Below are 22553 nucleotides of genomic sequence, written 5' to 3' on the forward strand. Positions count from 1 at the left end.
ACATCATCCTGCCTCCGTTTCAGACAGGCCTGATGGGTTCTCACACTCTTCTCCACAGAGGAACCAACAAAAGGTTCTGAATTATGACCTCCTTGTAAAGGGTTCTCTGGAAAAATGTCCAGTGCCAAAGAACCCTTTACAACCAAGGTTCTCTGATAACAATTCTCAGTTCTTCCACAAATAGTATGCATACCTACTCATCTACAGACACAGTATTTGCCAGTCACTCTGGTCGACCCGTTTGGTCATCGCTATGTCAAGTTAGTGAAGTCACATGCACGGAGTGTTTTGGGTCAGAATGTCCACGAGTGATCTCATGCACTGGCTATGAGTTATGAAATATGCCGTCATGATCACGCTGCACTCATTTTCGACAGCTGTAAACACCCTGACTAACCCTCCACATGCCATCAGCACTCAGACCTACAGAGACAGCAGCAGGTCTGGCCAGCAGGAGAGCTCATTGCGTTTCCTAGTCCCGGACCATTTCCAATTTCTAGAACATTCTGTGGAACGGGGGCGGCACAGATGATTCTTCAGTGTAGGACTGTACGTGCACAAATTTAACATCATTGCACTAACAAAACAAAAAAAAAAAAACTAAACTAGAATTTGGATACTTCAGGCTATCTCAGTTCATATTGGTGTGCCAAATCAAAAGCCATCGAGCGGTCTGCCATTTCCTTTCTGACATCAATACAGAGAATTTTGCTACCCGCCTATGAATGGGATACTTGAAAGGTTCGACTTTCAAAAAGCAGGAAGCCACCCAGGGCTTTGATTTGTGGCCCACAGACGCAGATCACTGACGGAGGGGTCACTCTGTGTAAACACCTCACGCCTCGGCCTTTGGTGGCGTGGGCTGCGGAGGCGGGATGGGGCGGGGGGTTGCAGCTGAGGCAGTGGAGGGCTGTGGAGAACTCTGCCATGAGGCGGGGGGGGGATTAAAGTTCCCCTAGCTGTTGACTCTGCTGAGGTAGCATGTTGTGAAGCCCACAGCGCCTGGTCAAAGGGTCAGTTCAGACCTCATCTAAATTGAATGACTACTTCTGAGGAAGTGATCTGCATTTCCAAAACCTGACGCTTTACCCATACAAAAAAACAGGCCCTGAACATTTCCAGTCTCTAGAACATTCTGTGGAACAGACAAGATGATTCATCAATGTAGGGCTGCCACAATTAATCATGCAGTTTGCAACTCTGCCCCAATGGCTAATCTCGTCACATCTATGATTTTTATAGGTCATGTGTGACACAGTTAAGCTCATCTAACATGGGTGCTGTGCTTCTCCTGCACTAAGCATGCCCACCAATCAGAAGTGCCGCAACTTAAAACGAAATCTGTTGAATTGAACTGAGCCTTGACCTTCAAAAATCAAATTGCAAATCAAATCGCAACATTTGTGAGAAAAATCGCAATAAGATATTTCCCCAATATTATTATTCTAAGGCTAACTCTGGTACAATGCATCAAATAGCAACATTTTATCTATGGAAAAATTGCACGGGATCCCTAACATAAAAATGAACAAACAAATCAAATAAAGTTCAGCGTGTGTTCCTCGGTAACTGCCGCAGACCCACCTTCGCATTTGAGTCCCTGGCGCACTAGACCCCACAGCATCTCCCCGCAGTCGTCGCAGAAGGCCGGCGCCTTGTAGGAGTGCACGTAGAGAGTGTGCGGCCGGATCTGGAAGTCCTCAACAGTGGCGAGCGCTGAAGATTGTAAACACAACAGACAGAGTAGTGAAAACAGTAGGCTTGACAATTCATACGTACCACAGACTTATGCCAATAAATTGCTTATCCTGACAATGGAGGTAAGGGACTGCACACAAAATAGGCTTTGGGTGTAGGTGCAGTAATAGACTTCATAAGCAACAATGCATGTATTCTGTTTAAACTGTTCAGAGCTATACAACTACATACCATGGAAACAAATAAAATAGTCCCCACCCTCCAATATATCTAACTATATCTATATCTAACAAGACGGAGCTAGAGGTAGGTGCACCTAAAAAAGCATCTATTGATAAGCATCTTTATGCAGCTCATATAGTGCATAAAAAAGGACATGTACGGTGCTTAACCCCCATTAGCAAGGTCAAAGTAACCTATTGTATGAAAAGAATAATAGAGATGACTCCTCACATCCAAATTAGACTATTACTGACATCAAGCCAGCTACTGTAAAGTCTTAATAATTTAGCCTTGTCTATAAATCTGTCCATTGTGTGTTAAATGTGGCTGGTCAGTTTGTGTGTTGGGGTATATTCCACCAACAGCAAACAGTGTATTATTATCAGGGCTCTACAGTGCGCCCATTTCACTCGCACATGCGAGTAAAAATGATGACGTGCGAGTGCAAAAACATATTTAGGCGCACTGGTGCGAATGACTTCTAACCATGTCAATGTTTGTCTGCAAAATACACCGCAACATCGAGAAACAGTACTGGTGCCAACCATAGAATCACATCGGGAATGCAACATAAAACTACACCTCCCATCAACGTTAGCAGTTTCGCGTTGGGACTCGATAGTAGTAGTCGCTTCTATGAAATCCATGAGCGCGCAGAAAAAGCGGAAAGTTAGACTAAAGTTAGACTAGCCAGCCAAGACGAAAAGATTGAAGAAATTAGTTCTTCTATCCACCGAATTCATCAGATATAGGAGGAACAGGATGAGATTCTGAGAATGCAGTGAGAGAAGGAAAGGTAACCCAACATGCCTTTTAGCCCAGTTGACGTATTGGCTGCAATATGCAAAATATAGCTGTAGCGAACAGGCACAAAGGAGCTTCCCGTAATACTCCCATTTTATTCAAAGGTAGAACGCTACTGACAACTCCAGGCTTCCACGCATGCTTGTTTGTTTACACAGAATACAAGCTTAAGTGCAAAACGAAAGTAGGCCTAACGTTTGGCTACTGCCCCCATCAATGCAGATATTTCAAATAAAAAATAAAAGCATAAAAAAAATATATCCTTGATTAGACTATGTTGGGTTTTGTGGAAGAAAAAATTGACTGTTTTAGTAGTAGTATTATGCAGTCAGATAGGTCACCATGGGCATATTTGGATTAGCTACAGGTGGATTCACAAATAAATAAATTAGCCTACATCTGGCAGGATACTTGATATACAGGCTAAATGCAAATATGGCAATGTATTATATTATTTTACATTAACAAAATGTAGGAAAATTGAACAGACTGAAAATAAAGTAGGCACTGATCTTTAAAATCCTGTTTCCTGCCTAAATGTTGTCAGTCATTCTTAATATTCGCAATTGGTGCACTGGCATGTTTAACTGTTAGCTGCAGTGTAATGTTAGATCATGTGTAAGTTAAGTACAGAACTGACTGTGCTCCCAAATTTTTGTCTGTGCTCCTACATTTTTTAACTTGGGCGCACAAGTGCTCCTGGAAAAAAATGTTAGTGTAGAGCCCTGATTATTATTATCATTATTATCATTGTATTGCATATTATATAAACCATTTTATTCAATATGAACCTTCTGGCAGTTGGAGTTGATCAGGGGAGCTGATCTTTCAGGTCAACGCTGAGTCACAGCAATGACTAACATACATGACTTGAGAAAACTGGTAACAAAGTCTTCAGTTCCTCTTTTTTGAACTTGGCACTCTGTCAACCATTTATCACGCCTCCTCTCTACTTCTTACTACCGGTAAATCACCGTTAAAATTAATCAATGAACCAAGCGACCACTCTATCAACATTTCCATCAATTCTTTCATTGTACTGTACGCACGCACGCACACGCACACACACGCACACACGCACACACACACACACACACACACACAATCTTTCTACCGATCTCTTTTTCACCTCCCCTCTGCTTCTCACCTCCACAGGGCTGACCTCAAAAAAACATACAGATTTCACAAGCTCTTATCAATAGGCAGACATGAAGGCTGTCTTTGGCATGGCGTCGTAGTAATGAATGAAAAACAGCACCATGGCAACCACATTCCCAGAGAGCAAACAATCTGGAGTAGATTCGCAAGAAGAAGGGGATTTTACAATTTCTCATAAGAACAACCCGGAACAAAGCGTAGAGAGAGCGTCACACATGTTGCGCTGCCGTATCAAAGCTAGTTCGAACCTGTAAACACCACGGGAGCCATTTGAAGCAAGTAACGTCAGTAAGCCGCGTACAGCGCTATGCACTGCTGATGAATGAATCACTGAGCCCAGCCACCCCATTAACATCTCAATCATGGACTCAATTACACAACCACATGAGGAATGCTTGTGTTGCTCACACACACACACACACACACACACACACACACACACACACACACACGTATGTGGAATGCCGCAGGTATGCGTACATGGACCTATTCTGTGAGCGTGAAGTTGTCACAATCAGTGGGAAAGCAGCCTATGAAAATGTGTCACAAAAAAAGAAAAAAACACACACACACACACACACACACACACACACACACACACACATTATCTGTCAGTGAGCTCTGCTAAAGTGCAGAAATGATTAGCAGTGCCCTTTGAGCGCTGTGCCAAGACAAATCTCTGGCCACCTCCCACCAAGAGGCGCTCTGGCAGGCCTACAGCTGCGGGCCCGGAGCCCACAGCAGGCCTCCTAGACAAAGGAGACGCATGTCAGAGACAAAGAGCAGCCGGAGATTGGAGCACAAGATGGGAGTCCCACAGGCCTAGACACTTTCTGTCACTTGTCTCTGTCTGTTTGAATGACTGGTCGACTAACTGATTATCCCTCAATTTAACTGTGCTCGCAGTACTTCACAGTACAAGCAAGGCTGGTTAAACACGGCTGTGATAAAAAATGTAAACGGTCTTGTAAACTGTTGAGAAAATGTTCACACAGGAAAAAAGGCGTCATATAGATGACACAAGAAGTTAAAATTAAAATCACAAATAATTTTCACTTATAAAGTAAAAAAATACAGCCAATGTATGTAAACAGAAAAAAACAGGAAAAGAGATATGGGGATGTTAGTTATGTAGTTTGTATTTAGAGACGGTGGCCTGTTTGTGGCTTGTATTATGTAGGTATGTCAATAAAACTTTCCAAATGGACAACTGGCAAAATAAATATTGTATTTTAATAGGCAGAGGTTGAATAAAGCTTTAAAAGATCAAGTCTATAGGTTCAGTAATATCCAAACACTAGCCATTTGAATCTTGCAAAAGATTCTCTTTTTTGTCCTTTGTTTTTCATTTTTTTGAAACTGAAAAAAACCTCCCCGAAACTGTTTGAAACTGAAAAAAAAAAACTGACCAAAAACTGTTTGAAACTGAAAACTGTTTGTCCCAAATCATGAAAATAAGGGTTCCGGTCACAACATGTTGAGTTTTTTTTTACATTTTCTTGTTTTCATTCTGTACAGACATCACTATGACACAGAATAGGCTACAATTTGCTACAAGGAAACTTTACAGCGGAGCACTTTGATACAAGTACAATAGCCTAACATTATGCTGTATTGGCAGCATTTACATTTTCGGGCCATGACGTGGTTTTGCGAGTAATACATCCCGGCTGGTAGTTCTTAAAATTATTTGAAATTTGGCTCACTTGTAGTTAGCTAGTCACTTGTAAGACTGATGCTAGTCACCTTCACCAAAAACTAGAACAATTTAATAATTATTTTCTGGGAACACCCCAAACAGCAAACTGCAATATTGATGACGTCCACTAATCACTGAGATATCCGAGTACGTATTACTCGTATACGTGTAGGTGTCAGCCTTGGCGCAGTTTATATGTGACCACCTCAGCCTCCCCCTTTCCCATGATGTGCTCACTAACACATCTGCCTACAACTCTACAACAGCTCCCCACATCAGTCTGCTGAGGTCTGCTTGCCGTGAATCATCACCAATAGAAAGTCTGGCTGTGGAGAAATGAGGCTTTTTCCACGTCAGGTCTGGCCTTTCTTACTCATGAGAGCCGAAAGGGAAACTGGGCGCTCGGTTGACAGGAACCGCCACGCACAAAATGTACACAGAACGCCGTACAGAGGGCCTTCTCAGAATGAGAGGAGGAGCAAGCTAAACACCCGTACTTTATGGTTCACACCGGCAAAGAGGAAGTGGTCAGGTCCCAGAAGCCTAAGTGTGGTTGATGCCGTGAGAAATACTGTGACTGAGCCTGTGTGTGTGTGTGTGTGTGTGTGTGTGTGTGCATGTATGTGTGTGTGTCTGTCTGTGTTTGTGCTTTCTTGCATGTGTGTTCGTGTATGTGTGTTTGTGTGTGTTTTTATGCCTGTTGCATGTGTGTGTGTGTGTGTGTGTGTGTGTGTATGTTTGTAGAATGCTTCGCCGCACCAGCTGCCTGGGTCAAAGCTTGGTCACCGAATCTACCGAAACTCTTCAACATATAACCACACCATGCACATGCAGGGGCCCCTACAAAACCCCACCACACATAAAAAGCCCTTCAGAGATGTGATCCAGTGGTTACTTACTGACCACACAGGGCTCTATATTTGTAGACCTCAGGTGTGCAGACAGGAATTGGACAGGTGATGCCACTTGTGTTCAACTTTAATGTTAAACATACACCCACCCACCCACACACACACACACACACACACACACACACACACACGTCTTGTGCATCTAACTTTGGCTGGTAAAAGTCGTACTTCTGAGATGATGCCGATAGGTAATGCTTTAAAATTTTGCTTTAAAAATGTTGGTATGCAAAATGTCTACTTTCTAAATTGCTGGTTAACCGTCTTGTGAAATTACACATGCTTTATTTACTGTTACACTGTGGCTTATGAACGATAATTTGCAGTACGCCTCTGAAGTATTGTAATAAACTCAAGAACTCAAATCATTCAGTTATCCTTACTGTGAAAATTGTGAAAAACATACTGCATTAAATTAAGTTTAAAATCATAAACTGAAACCATACATTCAAATCATATTATTTCTTTCAATGATTTTTCAAAATGCAGATATGTCCTAAATATGCTTTTTTGGGGGATGTGAGCTGTGAAGTCATGAGGATTATTGATTACATCCTGGGAGACCAAGAGACAGACAAGCGGACACGCACTCAGGATGGGAGTTGGATATGGACTCCAAAAAAGGTGAAACGGAAATCATTTTCTGTATCATTCTAGGCCAACCATTTGAATCAACAAAACAGTTAAGCCCGGAGATATGTGAAATCTGCAAGCAGTGTTGCAAATTCCAAGGAAAAACTGGCTAGGATTATTGTGTTTACACTGTCTAAGCTAAACTGTTACACATCCTGACACCAGAGCTTCTCTACAGGAAGGGAGGGAGAAAGAGACAAAGTGACACTGATAGTGATGGGTAAAAGCGGGATGTAGGCTATGCTTTCATTTGGGAGAACTGATCCAAGGACAATCTGCTCGTAAACTTCACTTGAACTTGAGTGTCAGAACTTGTGTCAGACATGGAGAGAAGATGGATTTTCGGCTCATTTAATCCAAGTAAAATGCCTTGATGCCTTGATGTCAAACCCAAATTCTTTAAACCTCCCACTGTGGCAGCGTCTCTGGTCATCCAACTCCCTCATGTCCACTTTCTTTCCCAAGCCATGGTCACCTGAACAAAGATAAGGTGTACACTGAAACCTTTTGTGTTGACACGTACCAGACAGAACAACTTCAATCAGGTCCCCCTCGTGGATGTCTTCAGCTGACGTCAACCTCTGCAGGATGTTGTCGGAGTTGAGGTCGTGGCGGAAGAGCAGGATCTTGTCATACATGCCGAAGAACCCACATTCTGGAAACTGGAACGGAAAAACAGACATGAAGAGAACCGTGATTACAACACAGGTATATGGGCTATCACAGGCAATGCAATTGCGTACCATACTGGGCCAAACTGTACAAACACCAAAACAGAGACGGGCAGGAAATCTAAGACTCGGAACAGCGAGGCGGAAGCTGGATGGACGCTCATTAGATGTGCCGTGGCTAATCTCCACGCTCATGAATAATGGCTGGGGTGCGGTCACCAATACCCGGACAAGGTTACAGGCCAGCAGGCACATGCCAATGCACTCCAATGGCCACTCTAACCACTGGCTCCTCACGCCCTGACAGTTTGAGTCTGTGTGTGGCTCTCATGCACTGGCAAACACGCCCTGACAAGGCCAAATCCAAGTCTGTGTGTGAGCTCAAGTTGCTCTCATGCACTAGCAAACACGGTCACACATCAGATAAAAAAGCATTTGTATTTGTGTAGTAGACATTTCCATTGTGATTTTTCCATAGTGTAAAAAGGGTTTTTTTGCTTTCTTGAAAACACCATACCCAAAATCCGCAATACACATGCTGTAAGGTAGATATACAAGCCTTAACCAAAACAGCTGCTTAGAGCTAAAAGTTTGGACCAGTAGAATCGGTTGTAAATAGCCTGTATCTAAAAAATGAGGAGATCAACAAAATGACAAACAAGAATGTTATTACAGAAACTGGATGTTGTGCCAAATGGCGTCTTTGAACAATTTCTGACAAACACAAATATACAGAGAAGGTTAATATTTTCCAGAACAGCTTTCTGCCTGCGCTTCGAATTAATAAGACCAGCGGTATAACAAAAAAGTCAGTCAGATGTCATCATCTCACTTAATTGCAATTGCAGCCAAAACAATAGACACAAAGCTCTCAGTCTCCCAGACAGACCTTATGCTATGAGGGGACAATGCGTTCCTTCAAATGGAATAATACAAACCGCTCCAGACACACTGTGGTATGTCCCCTTCTCTGTTGAACGGCAATTCAGTCAAAACAATACAACTATAAACACTGTAACTGTCAAAATAATATTCTCCCTTAAACAACACATTATATTTCCCTCATAACAAGCCACAAATGGCACTACCACAGATATACAGAAACAAACCGACAAGGTTTATTCCAACCTCAGTCATTCAAACCAGTGGTCAGGGAAATGACATGAGGTAAGAGTAACCTGAAATGATTTATCTGCAGCCTTGGCCTGACATGCACACTCAGTCACACACATTTATTTAAATCTCCGCTTGCCAGGGGCCCTTCCACATGCAAATGGGCCCACAATAGCGGAGGAAACAGAAGGAAATGGCGTAGGTTTCCGGACAGTGACTCTCTCTCTCTGCCTTATCAGAGGACAATACCTGAGGAAGTAACCTGCATGACCTGACCACAAGGCTCTACATCTATAGATCAGATAAAAACGGAGGCTGGTGCTGAATTAAACCAGATTGAATGTAATTTGCTCTCTCTCTCATTTGCTCTTCAATCCGCAAATCGGGTTTCCTTTCCATCTGCCTATCAGACAGTTGTAATCCCGATGTACAGTACAGTCTAGAGGCAGGGATTAACATGCGGGTCTCTCTGAACGGTGGGACATTTGTTCTTACCCAATAAGTGCAATGTCAAATGCTTCAGATGATGTCTGGTGGTGTGTGTGTGTGTGTGTGTGGGGGGGGGGGGGGGGGGGGTATTTCAACAGACACAGGTGGCTGAGAGTATTATACTGTGAGAGAAGGAAGTGAGAGCTCACAATGTCACAATCTCCGAGATTTGGTTAGAGGCTGGTCTCAGTGGCAAATCAGATAGATGACAGACAGAGTATCAGATTACTGAAGTGTGAAGACTATACTTGATCCCCCACTGATTTCAGCCAAATGCCATGGAGGACGGAACACCACTTAAGTCAATCTCTGGTCTTTATGTTAAGTCCACCTCTAAGGGCAGCCACAAACCGACTCCGCTACCAACACAGGCTGTGGAGAGATAGTCTCTAGATGTTTGGTAATCCGCTAGGCCAAATAGGAGCACATCAACCAAAAATTGTTTTCACACAGAAAAAAACAGCAACTTTTAAGCCTCCTCTTTCTGTCTGTCTCTGCTCTTTCTGCAATTCTCTCTCTCTCTCTCTCTCTCTCTCTCTCTCTCTTTCTCTCTTTCTCTTTCTTGCTTTTGCTCTTGTTTCTTTTGGAGCTTGCAGTGTTTGCAAATGAACATCTGCGTGCTGCACCTGAGCAAGGAACCACTAACCAACTCATGCACAGGGTGCACCAGCAAAGCTGCACGGGGCTCCACAATAAAAAAAATAAAAAAAAGGAGACGGGAGAAGCCACACAAACATAACATAAGGCTTTCTGCTGAATTCACACGCCTGAGCCGACATACAGACCCGTAAAGGGGAGCCTGTTTAGCTGGCTTGAGTCCCACGCTGGCTTGGATCTTTGTAGCTCAGCATGAGCCAATTAAGCCCAATTTTATGCCCACTCGCAGACCTGACCCCTGCCAGCCACAGGCACAAGGGCCTGAGTAGGGATAAAGAACAGGAAATAGGGAAAGCCCAAATTGGCCAGTTGTTTAGTATGTTGCTATGACACCCCATGGGCCTGTCACCTCTCATTAGAGCTTGGTGACAGAAACAACAGGAAGTGAGGACGAGTGGGCCATGTTCGTCATGACGCCCAGAGGCATCATCGGAGAGTGGGCTACCAGCGTGGGGTGGCTATTAGTGATTAAATGAATGAGACTCTCTATCAAAGGACCACTGACTGTAAGTATCATGTCAACAGACATTCTCCACAGTACTTCATTTTTGAGAAAAACATACCGCAAACACCCCCCCCACCACCACCATCATTACACACACACACACACACACACACACACACACACACTCCTCAATACCTTGAAGTGCTGCCGTGCATTCCACCATCAACAGCGGCAGCACTTGCTTACCAGGGACAAGATGTGCTTTGTTTTTTGGTGACTAAGACAACACAAGGCCACAACAAGAGAGACCAAAAAGGTGACGTCAAATCTATCAGTAACAATGATTCCTGGAGAGAGTCTATATATAGACAAGCACTTCAGCCTTGTCCTTGTCCACACCATGAATACGGAGGGTGTATGGTTTTCAATCACATTATCCACACACAATACACTTAGTTCTCAGAAAATAGTGTTCTACGAATACATGCTCTTGTTTAACTGGTCAGTGGGAGCAGTAATGGTTGAAGTCACTCTGCATCGTGATCACCTCGATCCTTCCAGGCAGTTATGAGGTGACACGGTTTCTGCGAGCCTGGCAAGCCAAACTCACAAGAGTTTTTACAAGGCAGATCGCATCAAATCCTCCCCTGAATGAGGCAATCAAACTTCTTATAGCCGCAGTCAGGAGCGGTCCCTAGCCTAGCAAATCTTCCTCGGGTTGGACGATGACATCAGTCCGATCTTTAGGCCAAGCGCACATAACTCACTTTATAGCTTGTGAGTGAATAAATGTGAAAACCTTTTTTTTTCCTTCATTTTTCACATTCCCACTGGAGCTTAGGAGGGTATAAAAATGATTTGACCATGTGCTTGTTTACAGTTCTGGCTAACCACAAAGCCAAAGACATTTTATGCGCTTGTTAGGGTGCAAGTGCAGTACAATAGTCGGATTTGTCATCCTTCCGACAACATGCATGATGAAATGATAAAAAACTTTAAAAGGCCGGCCAGATTGTGTGCACGCAACACAGTTTGCATATCCCCCAGTTCTGGCAAAGGAAGGTCCTGTGATGGTTCTCCTTCACTCTTCAGAGATCTCTCTCAGACCAGAATAGAAATGTTCTTGATGAGCGAATCCAAATGGCTGACTCAAAACACTTCACATCTTCACAATCCAAATCTTCACAGACTAACTAGGCACTGCATTTCTTAAGTTCCTCACTGATGAATCAACAAAGGAGAGGCCTACCAGTTTGTTCTTTCCCCCTCAGGAGACAAAAATTACTCTAAGAGTTTTAGTTAAACCACAGAACCAAAGCATTTAATTTGCATTTAAAAGCACAAGTTGAATCGCAGGGGTTCTATTTGCCCTAGTTCAGACAGCATCCTGGAACAATAAAATGGCTGAAAAACTCCATATAAAAGCCTGAGCAATACAAGCATTTATTGTGTTTCTACAACCAGGGTGAATGACTGGAGGCCAGCGACTCCCCTGGAAGAGCTGGGCAGCCTTGGGGTGACGATGGTGCTGGGTTAGTGAAACCTCGGGGCTAATCCAGGCCTCCGCTGTGACCCCTGGAGGACCACAGAGCTGCATGCAGTGCTCTTGCATGCTTCACATTCCTTTCAGATGACTACAACACAAAAGGGAGCTGTGTGTGTGTGTGTGTGTGTGTGTGTGTGTGTGTGTGTGTGTGTGTGTGTGTGTGTGTTTCCTTTCTAAGGCCTAGTCCACACGTACCAAACCAATCTTTTTTCCCTCCGTCTTCCCTGGAACCGTATCAAGAATATTTGCGTCCAAACGGATCCATCTCAACACGACTCAACACGTTACTTCATATCCTAGGCCTACAGGTGGCACTGTTTCTTTACAGAAATTGACCAAAGCTTGTGCGCTGTAAGCTATACAAACAGACAGAATAGGCTACGACGAAAATGGCTAGTACAAGGAAACCAGAATTGTTTATGTAGACTGATAGTGAAGTGTCAACTGTAGTCAACTGTAAAACTAACAAACTTCATTTTTACGGTTTGTGAAGGGTGCAGTCGCATCCTTTCTTTGGCTAACGCAGGTACAAATAACCTCCTTTACTTTCTTTGGTTGTAGGATAGTCCGCGATTCACATTAGTTTTGGATATCACCGCAAGTGCATACTCTACTAAACGCTAGGCCTACCCAAGTTCTAGGCTATTCCATTGCCACATTTATAATATTGCTATAATACCTTCGTTAGTAATAGTCGATACTTTTGCCTGCATCAAATCGCGCATTCGCATTTAGTGCGCTACCATCGGCTTAACATGAGTTCTAAGCGTCTTTGTATGCTCATATCTGACTTCACTAGACTGTGAATGCATTTATTTATGTTGTAAAATAAATGAATGAAACCGGCACTACGCACAAATTAATTTAAACTTACACTGCACTTCCCTGATAACTTCTGACTAGTTTTCTCGCGTCACTAACAGTAGGTAGAATGCATCAAGAAAACACAGGGAAAACACTGTTCAGTCCACCAAGTCATGATAAGCTATTGGAGCTGCGCAGCACCAGTTGTGATATTTATCCTACTGAGTGTAATCGTAGGTAATGTCATGTATGAAAACTAGTATTTTAGGCAATACTATAAGTGTCAAGTCCAGTGTGTGTGTACGTGTGTGTGTGTGTGTGTGTGTGTGTACGTGTGTGTGTGTGTGTGTGTGTGTGTACGTGTGTGTGGGTGTGTACACGCGCGTATCTAGTGAGAGTGGGTGCGTATCTAAAGAGTAGATGTGTGTGTATGTGTGCATATCTAAAGAGTAGATGTGTGTGTGTCTGCATATCTAAAGACTAGATGTGTGTTTGTGTCTGCGTATCTAAAGAGTAGATGAAAGTGTCTGCATATCTAAAGAGTAGGTGTCTGTCTGTCTGTGTGTGTGTGTGTGTGTGTGTGTCAGGTAATTTCCCTGTGAACTTCATCTTTGGTATAGCCATGTTTGTAAGTGTGTCACTCTGACACCGCATTATATTAAGGCACTAGACCAACCCCGAAACTTAACTACTGGTATACCAAAACCACATCACACAAATGTTTTACTGCAGTCAAAGTGCATCGCTCGCAAGCCCTCAGTCTGTCCTACCGACACATTAGCCAGGAAACGGTGGTGGTCACTAAAGGTCTCAGGACGCATGTTGACTCAGTGGAGATAGAGAGAACAGGCCAGAGGCAGAAATGGAACACTACTGTACAGTCACACCAACAAGGACACACACCCAAGCTTTCCGCTAACAGCCTTTGCATGACCAGTTTCTTAGCTAAAATCTTTTCTTTTTTTTTTTAAAAAAGGTCAACATGATGGCATAACAGGCAAAGATCCAAATTACATGATTAACATGATGGTTGTTTTATATTAATTATATTAGTTATATTAAATTACGTTTAATTAAGCTTCTAAGATTTATCCTCACATTCTTAGGGTTCTTATTAGGTTATCCTACCTACATTAAGAAAGACTAAACAGACTAAGCAACAGTGTTTAAATTTAGAATTCCAAAAGTAAGCCTAATGATCTAAAATGTCATGATATGCAATAACAATGAATGCTTTGATTAATTATACCAAAAACACTGAATGATTAGTGGACAAAATATGCTTTAAAACATTTTCAAAAACAAAGCCTTCAGATCTCAATAAATCAAGTGTTTGTTTGCAAGTCTCATGCTTTGTCTCCATGGGCCCATGGCTGTGTGGTCTGAACGCCCATCCAGAGAAAAACAAATGTTGAGTGTCAGCAAAATATGCGTTTGTGTGAATACATGAGTTGTTAGCGATTGGTGCTAACGTGAAACAGCCTGTGTCGGCACCAGTTAATTAATCATATGTCATGAATAAGCATCCTCTCCCCATCCCAAATCACCCTTTCTTACTTTCCTTCTCTCACACACACACACACACACACACACACAACATCTGTAGCCTCGCCTATGCCCCTGATCCTAAGTCAGGGATAAGCTTGAACTATCAGTAGGCTAAGCTTAGCCATCATGTTCATATAAGAGGACACACATACACACACACCAAAATAAACTTGGTGACCTCAAAGCGAGCAGTGTGGAAATGCATGAGGTGTCAATATATAGCCTTTATATATTCCAACACACAGACACAGACACACACACACACGCACACGCATCTGTTGGCCATGCAATACCCGATATCCACTGAGGAAGATGTACTTCAACAGACAGTGCTTCCGGTGCTGCTGCTATTTATTCTGCTGCTATTCGTGGTCAGATGTAGGGGTGTCGTGTCGCTGATCGATTCACAGAGACAAGTCATGGACAAGACACGAAGGCCTCTCAGGACGAGCACCACCTAAAAAAAGAAAACACCCACCCTATTCTAACACCATCCTTCCTCCACTTCTTGCTTTTTATCACACTGGTTCTATTACAACTGTCATCTCTCATCTACACACTTAGAACCCAGTCACATCATTTCCCGTTTCTCCTGAAACACCCCTGAAACATTTCCCGTTTCTCCTGAAACACCCCTGAAACTGGGATATAATAACGCTGAACAGCCGGATTTCCTGAGTATTTGACAGTGTTGTTGACAGGTTGGTGAGACTGGGCGATGATGAAGACAGTCCCATTTGCGAATTGACAATTACTTACAGTTAATCAAATTGATTGGTGGCGGCACTGGACTATAATGTAATCACTTAAAAGCCACGGTGGGCAGTGGGCAGCGCTGTCTCGGGTGGGGGGGGGGGGGGGGGGGGGGTAAGCGGCCCCTTAACGGCGGGATGCTGACGGGATAATCCCACAGCACTCGAGCAGGCGACCGCGGGCCCAACAGTCACATGCCCTGAGCAGAGCCCCATTTGGATGGACACATCCATCTGTATACATTCTGCACAAGTGCACACCAAACATAGCAACTGGCATCATACACACACACCTCAATGAAAAAGCAAAGTCCCCTTTTTTTGAGGGGAAAATAGGCAAAGCCTAAACTTTTTTCACAATTGCATATTCACACGCCTACAGATATATTCATATGTGCTTGTATGTCTAATCCTGTATAAACACAAATATAAATGCCATGCTTTGTTGTTAATTAGTAGTTAAATGCACTTTGTTTTCATGTTTGGATCGTTTAGTGAGGTATGAGGCAGAAGCCTAAATGATGATGCAAACAATCCATCCACCCTCATTTTAAACCACAAAAGGAGTCAGTCCATGCCGCCATCATAGCTGGGCTAGAACACTTCACTACTACCTGCCTAGCTAGGCTAGAACACTTCACTACTACGCTAGAACACTTCCCTACTACCTGCCTAGCTACGCTAGAACACTTCACTACTACGCTAGAACACTTCACTACCACCTGCCTAGCTACGCTAGAACACTTCACTACTACGCTAGAACACTTCACTACCACCTGCCTAGCTACGCTAGAACACTTCACTACTACGCTAGAACACTTCACTACCACCTGCCTAGCTACGCTAGAACACTTCACTACTACGCTAGAACACTTCACTACCACCTGCCTAGCTACGCTAGAACACTTCACTACTACGCTAGAACACGTCACTACCACCTGCCTAGCTAGGCTAGAACACTTCACTACTACGCTAGAACACTTCACTACCACCTGCCTAGCTAGGCTAGAACACTTCACTACTACGCTAGAACACTTCACTACTACGCTAGAACACTTCACTACCACCTGCCTAGCTACGCTAGAACACTTCACTACTACGCTAGAACACGTCACTACCACCTGCCTAGCTACGCTAGAACACTTCACTACTACGCTAGAACACTTCACTACCACCTGCCTAGCTACGCTAGAACACTTCACTACTACGCTAGAACACGTCACTACCACCTGTCTGGCCTGCAGCCAGATCCATCATTTGAGACTCCAGAGCCACCTATCTGGGATATAAGCAGCAGAGAGGATGAGGGAGGGAGAGAGAGAGAGAGAGAGATATGGAGAAATGAAGAGATGGAGAGAGTGAGTGGCAGATGGAGGTCTGGCTTCAGATGGACGGGAAGACAGAGTGGTGTAGACGGAGGAGGCTGCTTGCCCCCACAGCGTGCAGATTAAAGACATGCATGACACAAGATGAAATATGGCATTTCCACATACTGAGGCGCGTGGAAGGTTACCGGTTTTATAGCCGTAATGACTTACAACTGCCGGAAAATGAGAGCAAACACAGTCTTTAGCTTTTTCCTATAGATTCAAAACTTCACAAACAGCCAAGTCTCGAAGTGATGATGCAAGAGTGCAACACTGTTCTGTGTTTTTTTTTTGTTGATGTTGTTGTTGCTGGGTTTTATTTTGTTTTCCTGGCTTTGGACCAAAGCAGAGAATTTAATAAAATATAACTTCAACCAAAGCGATGCGGGGTCGAGAGCTTGAATCTCATCTTCAAATGATCAGGGCTGCAGGCAACATTCCATCGCAAAAATTGATTGTAAATACTTCAAACAGTATCAAAGAAACCATAACTCAACACGTCCATTGTGTTTATATTGTTTTTAATGGACTCCAAGGGAATGTCTGACACCTCGCACATGGCATGAAGGGGATGCAGCAGGATTGGAGAAGAAAAGAAGCTGGAAAAGAGAGCAGTAATCCTCACACTGCGCTTCAGATTTAATTACAGTCAGAGCCACGGAGGCCCAGTGCTGCCTGTGGGTTAGTCACTTCACATCCTTCTTTAAGACACACACACACACACACACACACAAATGTGCATTTTTAAGACAGGCACACAACTATGCACCCGCATCGCATGCACTTTTTAGACACACACTCACATACCAATATAAATTTTATAGATACATGCGAGACAAATTTCACTCATAGAAATGTGCCGCAAACCACTTCTTTCAGACAGATCCCTGTGCACATAAAGATAAACCAAGCCACAGCTTTGAAGTGCATAAAGATCAGTTTCCTTATAAACAGATACACACACACACACACACACACACACACACACACAACCTCTTTCCTTTAAGATGTGCACCCACCCATTCACCAACACACCAACCCACTTCTATGACACACACAGACACGCTTACAAACACGGCTTCATTCTCCATCTCCTGCGCCCTTCAAACGTCCACAAAACCCTCACCCCAACAGCGAGCGCAGCTGCACTCAATCAGGGCCTACATCTTAAGTCCCAGGGTGAGGTAAAGAATTTGTAAAAAAAAAAAAAAAAAAAAAAAAAATGGCCACCTAGGGTTTCAAGGACGTTGACCATCCTCCTCCATCCATACTGTAAACCACAAGAACATTGTACTTCTCCTCATCTCAGTCAGCCCTACTCTGACAAAGGGTGGCAGTCAGAGCCACTTGTTTACACTCCTGCTGAGGCTAAGCAGCATGAGCCTAAACTCACTGTGAAAGCGCTTATTACGGATGGAGAGGCCGAACGAAAGCAAATGAACGCAAGCGAGCAACATCCTGCGCAGTTTCTCAGCGCTCGCTCAGAGTTTTCTGCAGTTTATAGGCAGAGCTGTGATTTAAAATGAGGGCCATTGTTCTCAGGCCACACACGGTCACAGAATATAGGGTGTGTTATAAAGGCCCCAAAGTACGCAGAGAGACAAAGCTAACTTGCCTACTATGTACTACGTAGCAAAAAATCTACTCTACTGGTTAGTAAACACTACGTGATTGAAGTTCTTAGTACATAAGAGGCATAATTGTGTGAGTTTAGCCATTACATTCTGCATTCCAGACTGAGCATACTGAGAGTCAAACTATTTGATCTAAACAGAGGAGTAGTATTCATAGGCTGAGCGGCGCAGCACTGCTCTCTGCTCGGGAGCATTCCCTCCATTTTCTGGTGAGGAGGAGTAGCAGCAGAGAGAGAGAGAGAGAAAAAGTCACGCTGCTGCAGGCAAACATCAGCTGTCTCCCTGTGATGTGAAATCACTTCCAGCAGACTCTGCAGCTGCACGGGGGGGGGGGAACTTGGGCGACGCAGAAAACAGGAAGTCCAGCACAAGCAGACACACTTACTGTCCCGCTCACTCCCCTTGCCTGCTCACACACACACAGGATCTCTCTTCTCAATAGCATAGCATACATACAAACACATGGACACAAGACATTCATGTCCAGCACAAGCATGCCCGCTCAAGCTGTCTGCCAACACAGAAACTCTGTCGCACACACGCACACGCACGCACGCACGCACACACACACACACACACACACACACAGGATGAGATCATATATCTGGTTTGGGCTCCAGAGGGTCAGAAAACAAAGGGTCCAGAACTGGACACAGTGACAGGCACCTACAACAACAAACTCCTCATCTCCATTCAGCCTAACAAATAAAACCCTACCGACACGGTGTGTGTGTGTGAGAGACCTCTTGGGAAACAGAGAGCTAGCGCGTCGAACGGTCAACTTTGTTCATTATGTTGGTCGTACAATACAACACATAATGGAGCATAAAGCATGGAAGGAGCAGAGAGAACAAGAGAAGGAAAGTGCCCCTAAGGACGCGCTCAGTTTAAATCAACAGCGGTCACATGTCTGTGTGCTGCTCTACACTACCCCCGCTGACCATAGTAGCCATCGCTGCCCTGAATACAGCTATTCCTGGCCAATAAAACTGAGAACATCACACAAACACAGACTCCTTTTAGTGTAAATTGAAAGCTCTGCAAGGTCTTATGCATCCTGTGCAAAACGATTGATAAGAAAAACAACATTGTCTCAAAAAGAAGGGGGGGGTTGGGGATGGGGGGTGTGTGCGAACAATAGGACCTTTATCGTTGTCCAATGGAGCAGAGTTTGCCCTGACTTCCATTGGATTGCCCTGGCAGTGGTCTCCGCTAACCTGCACACTCAGCTAAAGAAAAGGCCACTGTGATGTGTCCAGCGGTTTATCTCACAAACGATACAATGGCACGAACGACGTACAAAGACAAAAAAGGAAAGAAGGAAAGAAATTCTGAAAAGGTCACCCCCACGAACAGATCCACTATTATCCTACAATCACTCCTTCAGACACAAAAAAGTCTCCTCTTCCTTCTACAGATGGCCTAGTTGTGCTCACTTTTCAAATACAAAACACACTTATCACTCCAATCCCTCATTTGCATCTAAGTTTTCCTTGTGCGTCCAGACAAATGACTGATACATCCTCCTGGAATTAACCCGCCAGCATATTCTGTTGACTTAACACTCAGCTGTCCACTTACCCATTAACAAAACATTTCCCTGACTTTGCAAATCAGGCAAAGTATTCAGTGCTAAAGGCAGTCCGCAGGGTATGACCACAATGCATTTTTATATCATAAAACTTTTAGCACATTTGCATGTGAATGGATATGGGAAGTGAACACATGTGATAAAGGCTATTAACCCAGAGGCATACAAATTAATTGGGTCATCATGACTGTGGTACTGCTAAAAATATGAACGTATGCCCATATGTGCTGATCAGCAGAAATTATCTAGTTTTCCATCATGTGATTACCTGTGCATCATTACCGCGCAGTACAACTAATTGATGGAAATGTCTGACTATAGTGGGGAGGGGGGAGGGGGGGGGGGGGGGGTGTCCCTCCCTGTCTGGTTCTGTTGTCTCAGAGAATCACAAGGGCTCAAAAAACACATGCTTAATTGAATAACAGGTAAAAATGTGAAGCAAATCTTGTTAAACCTGTAGCAAGTTCATGTTATCTAGCAATAAAGACAGCTCGGAATCATCAGTCCCCTTAAAGCATTTATATATATGGGAATGAAAGGATCTTTTCAAACTCTCAAGACAACTCTTATACAACACTCCCGTTCGTGATCGTTCATATCCTCCATTGTGCATTTTATCTGTTCTTTCTTGCTCTAGAAGGTGGGAATCAGGATCATTCTACAAAGGAGTAGGCTAATCGTTTTTTTCAGCGTAAGCTCAGATCGCTTGCAGGCGAAAAATGAAGCTCCCACACAGAGGAAGGCAGAGCCTTCAACTTCACTGAGAGAGAAAGGAGAGGAGGGCAGAAGAAAACGAGTAGAGGGGAAATGAGAGGAGGCGTCTGCTGCTGCTGCTACTGCTGCTGCTGCTGCTGCTGCTGCGTCTGCTGCTGCTGCGTCTGCTGCTGCTGCTGCTGCTGCTACTGCGTCTGCTGCGTCTGCTGCGTCTGCTGCTGCTGCTACTGCTGCGTCTGCTACTGCTGCTGCTGCGTCTGCTGCTGCGTCTGCGTCTGCTGCTGCTGCTGCGTCTGCTGCTGCGTCTGCTGCTGCTGCTGCTGCGTCTGCTGCTGCGTCTGCTGCTGCTGCTGCGTCTGCTGCTGCGTCTGCTGCTGCGTCTGCTGCTACTGCTGCGTCTGCTGCTACTGCGTCTGCTGCGTCTGCTGCTGCTGCTGCTGCTGCTACTGCGTCTGCTGCTGCTGCTGCTGCTGCTGCTGCTGCTGCTGCTGCTGCTACTGCTGCTGCTGCTGCTGCTACTGCTGCTGCTACTGCTGCTACTGCTGCTGCTACTGCTGCGTCTGCTGCGTCTGCTACTGCTGCTGCTGCTGCTGCGTCTGCTGCTGCTACTGCTGCTACTGCTGCTGCTACTGCTGCGTCTGCTGCGTCTGCTACTGCTGCTGCTGCGTCTGCTGCGTCTGCTACTGCTGCTGCGTCTGCTGCTGCTGCTGCTGCTACTGCTGCGTCTGCTGCGTCTGCTACTGCTGCTGCTGCTGCTGCGTCTGCTGCTGCTACTGCTGCTACTGCTGCTGCTACTGCTGCGTCTGCTGCGTCTGCTACTGCTGCTGCGTCTGCTGCTGCTGCTGCTGCGTCTGCTGCGTCTGCTACTGCTGCTGCGTCTGCTGTTGCTGCTGCTGCGTCTGCTGTTGCTGCTGCTGCGTCTGCTGCTGCGTCTGCGTCTGCTGCTGCGTCTGCTACTGCTGCTGCGTCTGCTGTTGCTGCTGCTGCGTCTGCTGCTGCGTCTGCGTCTGCTGCTGCTGCTGCGTCTGCTGCTGCGTCTGCTGCTACTGCTGCTGCTGCTGCTGCTGCGTCTGCTGCTGCTGCTACTGCGTCTGCTGCGTCTGCTGCTGCGTCTGCTGCTGCTACTGCTGCTACTGCTGCTGCTGCTGCTGCTGCTGCTGCTACTGCTGCTGCTACTGCTGCGTCTGCTGCGTCTGCTACTGCTGCTGCGTCTGCTGCTGCTGCTGCTGCGTCTGCTGCTGCTGCGTCTGCTGCGTCTGCTACTGCTGCTGCGTCTGCTGCTGCTGCTGCTGCGTCTGCTGCTGCTGCTACTGCTGCTGCTGCTGCTGCTGCTGCTGCTGCTGCGTCTGCTGCGTCTGCTGCTGCTGCGTCTGCTGCTGCTGCGTCTGCTGCTGCGTCTGCTGTTGCTGCTGCGTCTGCTGCTGCGTCTGCTACTGCTGCGTCTGCTACTGCTGCGTCTGCTGCTGCTGCGTCTGCTGCTGCGTCTGCTGTTGCTGCTGCGTCTGCTGCTGCGTCTGCTACTGCTGCGTCTGCTACTGCTGCGTCTGCTGCTGCTGCGTCTGCTGCTGCGTCTGCTGTTGCTGCTGCGTCTGCTGCTGCGTCTGCTACTGCTGCGTCTGCTGCTGCTGCTACTGCCCTCCCTGACAATATTTAGCCATGGAGGAATGCAGGGTGGACGTGAGTCCGCCAGATCACCCAGCCCATGCCTGTCTCTAGTGGTTGGCCAGACCCAGCCCACACTCCATTTAACTGTGCATTTAGGGCTTTTGAGATGGGTGCCAAAAGACCAACTAAGAGCTCCGAGCATATCTATACCTAAAGGGCTTCGGTCATTTTGAGCCATGTGTGTGCCACCCTTTCCACAAGGGAGGGAATGTTTGGAGATGTGTGATGCCGCCACAAAATGGGTGTTCCATATAAGTGAAAGTAAAAAAATCAAGACCTTGAACACTACTACCCCTTTTGGCGTCCTTGTTCCAAACTTACACAATGTAATGGTTAGCAGTACGAGTCAGGATTGTGTTTTCCTCGTGTTTTATATCGCTGTTTAAAGTCTGAAACAGAGACGACTGGATAGAAGTGTCTGCTAAATAGCAGTCG

At 45.2% G+C, this 22553-nt stretch overlaps 1 protein-coding gene across 8 annotated transcripts in view; it reads right to left on the minus strand.

Annotated features, from left to right (window-relative positions):
• Positions 1-22553, minus strand: part of LOC121711681 (serine/threonine-protein kinase D3-like) — a 42921-nt gene that overhangs the window by 14071 nt on the left and 6297 nt on the right. For all 8 annotated transcript variants that reach the window (XM_042095471.1, XM_042095477.1, XM_042095474.1 and 5 more), the window contains exons 3-4: positions 7646-7784; positions 1585-1716 (exon numbers count right to left, since the gene is read on the minus strand). In XM_042095471.1, coding sequence (XP_041951405.1) covers positions 1585-1716; positions 7646-7784 — 271 coding nt within the window. The remainder of the gene's footprint in view (positions 1-1584; positions 1717-7645; positions 7785-22553) is intronic.

The sequence above is a fragment of the Alosa sapidissima genome, chromosome 6, assembly GCF_018492685.1.
Source record: "Alosa sapidissima isolate fAloSap1 chromosome 6, fAloSap1.pri, whole genome shotgun sequence".
Lineage (NCBI taxonomy): Eukaryota > Metazoa > Chordata > Actinopteri > Clupeiformes > Clupeidae > Alosa > Alosa sapidissima.